Here is a 6,177-nt window from a genome sequence, read left to right on the forward strand (position 1 = left end):
CCACCCCACACACCCCGGAATGCACAAACCCAAGATGAGTATGAAACAATGCAACAGTTGCTGACATTCTTTGAATTTGAGTTAGATTACATTTGATCAGCTCTTTTCCCCAGAAAACTGGCTCAGTGTTCAGAAACAGTCAAGAATCAATCAAATGCCAAGTATTATTTATAATGAAATATAATGAAATTGAGAACAATATAGAAAATCATTAACATGCCACTGTAAGCATCCACAAGACACCTCTATCTTGAGTATCTTGCGCTGTCCTGGTCCCTCATTCACAAAAACCAAAGACAGCAGAAGCCAGAGGGAATCACAGTTCAGAAAAACTATAATAAGAAGCAACATTCTGGAATAGCTCCTGTATGTGGACCAACACACTGGGCCTCTCGAAGCTGAAATTAAAAAATTAGCATGTTTGTGAGAAATCTATAAAACTCTCAGCAATAGAGAAGTTTGTCCGTGATCCCTACTTCTAGTATTATGAGAGTATCAAGTTAAAACAGCTGTGTGGCAAATTGAAAAGGAAAAAGAGCTGCTCTATTATTTCATGTCATGGATGCAAAAAGTTCACATGGGCTCAAAAAGAAACTGTGGTCTACTTCCTCTTTATAATTTAGCCACCTACAGCTATTAAATACAAAGTCACCAGCTCTAGAAACCCGAGTTACTGGAGGCTAAATATATTCCAAGAAAGCATCACTCTATGGTTTGCCACGTCTACACTCTCCATTATGGACCCTCTGCTGAATGTCACCCTCGAGCGGCGGTGCTGAATTAAAGGACTCCTTGATCCAACTTGGTAGAGTTGTTCTTATATAGCATTTTTGTCACTGCTCCAAGTTGTTGTTTCATATTTGATTTGGATTCTTCTACCAATGTGTTTATGAAGAGAGTGGAAAAACCCCCCTGTATTTACATATTACATATTGAGACAACTGTTTTACGTAGAAAGCGTATTTAATTCAGCCACGTTCACATACAAGAACAGGAAGTCTGGTATGGAGTGCCTTGAACAAATACTTAAGCTTTCTGTAATTAATTTTGTAGCCACTCTGAGAACACTCATAGCTTCTAATCCCCTCCCAAACCAGTGCACTTTTGACGCTATATGCTTTTCGGTGCTTCTTAGCCTAGAAGTAGCTCTTTAAGATACTTTCCCAATGAGGCGTTAAGAACAAACTTATAGGAGGTTCCCAAGTAACCATTACTGCTGCACACTGTGAGCTGCTTAGCACAAACAAGTTTTCAAGGCGTAGCTAAACATAATCCTTTACTGAAGGCCAACGCAAAACAGTAGCTCAGGCACCCGTTCAAAAAGGCTAAGCTATTTTCTCTTGTTCCTGAAGGGATCGCCCAGAAGAGATGTTTAGGGTTACTCTACTCCTATGGGATTCTGGCGACATCAGACAGACAGTGTTATCACTGGCCTGAAGACAGGACTTGATGCCTCAAGAACAGCCTATTAGAAGTAATTGAGTTCATTTTACCCTACAACTACAGATCCTGACTCCTGTGGTAGTTAAGCTACACATTTTATGACAAGTTCAGTAATCATACTTGACCAGGAATTCCTAATAACTTATGATGAAAAATAAGCAAGTCCTCCTTCTGAAAAAGACACTTTTATTTTATCTTAATGTAAAAAGAAAAAATAAAGTAAGTCACTTCCAGATCTGACTGTAACAGCAATAACAGGATAATCAAACATTCGATGAGCACAACTCCCAGTCTTACAGAGGGAACTTGTTGCTTTCTGCTCATCTCGACTGATTAGATACAAGCATCAGAGCAATGATACAAAAATCACCACCTTCCGTGGTCCCCATCTTCCTGTATTTAGTTAGCACAGAAGCATAAAAAACAGCAGATAATCCTCAGACTTCTTCTGTTCTGCCCTTACTTGGTTTTTTTAATCTTCACCATTCACTGGGAAAGGCAGTGTAACAATATGTAGATATCAGATGTAATGGAGCTGGCCAGAACAGTTTTTCTCTGTGAAGATGAAATGGCAACATAAACACATGACAAGGACTAGTGGAATTTCCCCAGTAACTTGCAATTGCCCCCCACGTAGCTGCTGCACAGTCATTGTAGACTGTACCGAGCAGAAAGAGTAACAAACTGCCAAGTTTCTGGTATAAAACTAAAAGAGCAAACTGGATAAGAAGCTATGTGGAAGGTACAGCTTTTGGATCACGTACATCTTACACAGCTGGAATCCCTGAAGTAGCAAGTGTAGCAGTGTGTGGACTTGCAGGTTTGTTCTGGACATGGCGCTGCTGCTTTTCCGAGCTACTGCACCGGCATTAGGAAGTCATGCCAGGAAGCCATGCCAAAAGGGCAAACTGCCACTTGTAGGCCTAAACCGGCTTATGCAGAACAAGCTTAAATGTGCCAGTATCACATAATGAGCTGTTCTTAGGGTTAGAGAGCACAGACCTGCTGTGGGGCAACCAGTGTGAGAGCTGCCTACATAGCATATAGAATTCCTCTCTATTTTCCTGTAGAGAAATTTTGGATTCCTCTAGGGATCAGACTTGGATTATTTCGTATTAGTACATGAATTAACCCTCTGCCATCCTTCTCCAATCTGGATAGTTTCACTTCTAACAAAAGCACTGAGTGAGAAAAATTTAGGAAAGTCCTCATTCCTAACTGGTAGTGTAGCAAGAACTGGGGGGGAAAAAAAAACAAAACCCCAACTCACCCCGATGACTCAAAAAGCAGTCACCCCAAAATCTAGTACCGAAGCACACTGCCACCCTCATGAGCGGCACTATCAAGTGGGCACCTATCAGCGTTCGAGGGTTTGGCGCCGATTCAAACATCTAACATGTGATCCCTACACCAGCAACAGGGAACATTTCGGGGGGTGTCAGGCCACTATCGGTGTAGTGCCTTGGCATCGAAGCTGCTAAACCAGCCCTATCAGTAAGAGGCCTGGATTTTAAAGTAAACTCCTCAGGTGGAGACATACCAGTGGCTGCCGGGGGGAAAGGGTGAAAGGCAGGAGGGGAAGGGAGGAAAGAGCCACGTCTCATCCTGCTTCCTCTCCTTTACCTTGGGAAAGTGAAAGCTGTTTCTCGGAGGCATGGAAAAAGTGGTGATTATCAACAGAAATCTAACTCACGTCAGAGCTGGGCAGATCACGTTTATTGCCAACAGAAAACTCACTTGCAGATAAAATTTTAAACAGCCTTTCTTTATGTTAACAGAAAATGCCCAACAAGAAGAAAACCCAACAAGAGAGCACTGGAACATTTGTTAAACGATATGCCTCTCACCTCAGGAAGACAGTAATCGCTATGTCCATTGCGCAGAGATATAATTACCTGGCACAAAAGGCTGTATTTCAACCATGGTGATCTTTCCTAAATCAAAAGGGTAAGTGCTTGGACAACAAGAAACTGAGAGAGAAACCAGCCCAGAAATAAAACCAGACAAACAGGTTCTACATTAACTTGTAACCTACAACAAACAGATATCTAAGGGCAAAATTAATCAGCTTTTACTCCAAGGACATTTCACCAACTTCCACTTTGCAGCCACAATCAGCTACATAAAACCACAGTACGATGCACTACTGTTAAGGCTTTGGACGTTGGTGATGAAAGAACAGCTAGAGCAAGGGGCTGAAACCAAAGGACACTAAGATACCACACTCACGGTCACAGAGAACACGCCTATTGCTAGTCTACCTGGGGACAAACATTTGAAAAATCTCCTTCAGTATGTCCATAGGATTACGTTTTTCTTCCTTTCCTTTAAACCTGCACAGTCGCAAACCCTCCCAGTGAGGGAAAGAAAGGCCTCAACTTTTTACAATCAAGGAGTAATAATCACAAAACAACATCCTGTGACCTTCAAACGCTTTTCCTTTTGCTCTTTGTGCTTTAAAGTGCATTATGCATGAGAAAAAAAAAAGGCAGAACCATGATCCTCTGTTTCAAGTGCTATGAAGAGAACACGGTTATAATAGCGCGAAGTCTGAGACCAAGCAGGTGGTTGTCCTGATTGGGTAGTTCAGTAGCTCACTGGTTTGGCGCAGGAGCAAATAACCCTATCACTCTCCAGCCACCAAGTCTCAAGCACTCTGGGAAAAAGTGTTGACATGGTTTTCCCCTGACCAGTGCTGGCCAAAAGACAGCTCGGAGAAGCCACAGAAACCTTGCTTTTAATTTGAAATGAACCATTCACCAGGAAAAATTAAAGGCCACCCTTAATTGACAAGTGACATGAAAGGCTTCAGAATAAACTGTGTAGATGGGCATATTAAATATTGCCTCTCTTTCTAAAAAAAAAACAAACAAACAAAAACCCCAAAACAAACCCAACAACAACAACAAAAAAACCCCAACCAAACACCCAACACAAAAAAGCCACACAAATATGCTAGAGTTGTTGATGCCTTTTATTCCAATTTATCCTCATTAGCAATGGGCAGGATAAATAATTACTCCAACTACTGACTGCACCCATACGTTTTACCTCCGAGTAGTGATCTGGAAAAGTCTGAACCAATTAGTGTTAAAAAATTCTCCTCAACAAAATTAAAGAAAACAAACTCTCTAATAAAATTCCTGACAACACCAGTATTGATCATTCTAGGATGAATAACATATTCTAACCATAAATAAATGATAAATATTTCTGATATTTAATCTGTAAACTCATTCATTAAGTAGTTTTAATGAAAATTAGGGTAAATAAAACCATTAATACAGTAGCAATGTGTGTGGTGGTTCTCTGCACATGTGACCTTGGGAAAAAGTAAGAATCAACATTAACTAGTAAACCTGCAGTCAACAGAAAATTGTAACAGACGTTTCACGTTTAAGGTGTGTAAAACAAGGACCTGGTCGCTAGCCAAAGGATTCATTAACGTTTACCACTGTCATACAACACTTTCCTGATTTACTCCAATGAGTAATTTAGTACACAGAAGTATCCCTGCTATGTAGATTTCATTCTCCAAGATAAAACGATTGCAAACCTCATCCCTTTAAATGGAGTCTACCAACAAAAGATAAAGGGGAAAAAGGGCTCTCAGCAGCATTCTTATTTACAACTTGGTAAAAAATTTAACAAGTGAAATTTCCATTTCTGCCTGTGTTTAAAAGAAGCAAAACATGGATGAGCTTGACCACAAAAGTTAGTAACATGCTATACAAGCACCTAGACCTTTTCAATGAATACTGTTCACTAGGTTATAGCAAGCAAAACCAGCTCTTTCCAGATGACAAGTAAGGGTAGGGAAAACATTCCAACTGCCAAAATCTGAAGGTAAAGAGCCTAGCTTATCAGCCAACTGACAGCCGAGTACATTTTTCTTTAATTCAGAACCAATAATATAGATAGTTGGGTTTTTTTTCTGAAATATCTGGTTATTAGGAAGCCAGAATACCTCATGCTCCAACAGTTAAAGGCCATCTCTAAATTTAGAGACCTCCCCAGCAACTCTGCCCAGGTGCACATCCTGCCTAGGTCTTGGCTGCATGTGTGGATGAAGTTTCTCTTTCATACATCCCATAGTACCACATACCCCCGATTTGCTCTGGAGTCTCATTTTACTTATATGGAAACAGAATTTATGGGGTACTCTTAGTCTGGGCAAGAAACACAACCCAGAACTAGAGGTCATCTGTCCTTTGTTGAGACAGATCACAGAATGTGATCTTTTTGTGGGAAGCACCTATTAAAATGCGTGAAATGAAGATTAGCATATGAACAAATGAAATCTCAGTATAATTAACAAATCCAACGAAAGAAAGAATGTAAAAAAAAAAAAAAGTACTACCTTCTTTTCAGTGGGGCTTGAAGTCTTTGATACTAATGCTGCTTCAACAAGACCCTGCTCTAGTAAGGAGTCATATTTTATGCTTCTTTTTCTGTTTCTCCTCTCCTTGTTTGCTGGCTTTTGTTCATTTTCCTCTGTTTGAGACACATCTGCACCATTGTCTCCACAAATGGAAGATTCAAAAAGAGGCTTTCCATTCATGTAGGTTTTAGTGATTTTCAGCTTAATTTCTGGAGAGCCATTCTTGATAGGAGTAGTGTTGGGTGGTGTTCCAACTCCCTTTATCTCCTGGGGTTCAAAGCGCAGCTTGGCATCTTGGGCCCCAGACTCACCATTAAACACACGAGAGGTTAAATCTTTCAATTTTTCAGCAG

At 40.5% G+C, this 6,177-nt stretch overlaps 1 protein-coding gene across 1 annotated transcript in view; it reads right to left on the reverse strand.

Annotated features, from left to right (window-relative positions):
- LOC104508836 (histone-lysine N-methyltransferase NSD2-like) overlaps positions 1 to 6,177 on the reverse strand; it is a 35,348-nt gene that overhangs the window by 28,934 nt on the left and 237 nt on the right. Inside the window, 1 exon segment of the mRNA XM_010150613.1 lies at positions 5,804 to 6,177. This exon segment is cut by the window's right edge and continues 19 nt beyond it. Within this exon segment, the coding sequence (XP_010148915.1) occupies positions 5,804 to 6,177 (374 nt within the window).

Source organism: Eurypyga helias, unplaced genomic scaffold, assembly GCF_000690775.1.
Source record: "Eurypyga helias isolate BGI_N326 unplaced genomic scaffold, ASM69077v1 scaffold8170, whole genome shotgun sequence".
NCBI classification, from domain to species: Eukaryota; Metazoa; Chordata; class Aves; order Eurypygiformes; family Eurypygidae; genus Eurypyga; species Eurypyga helias.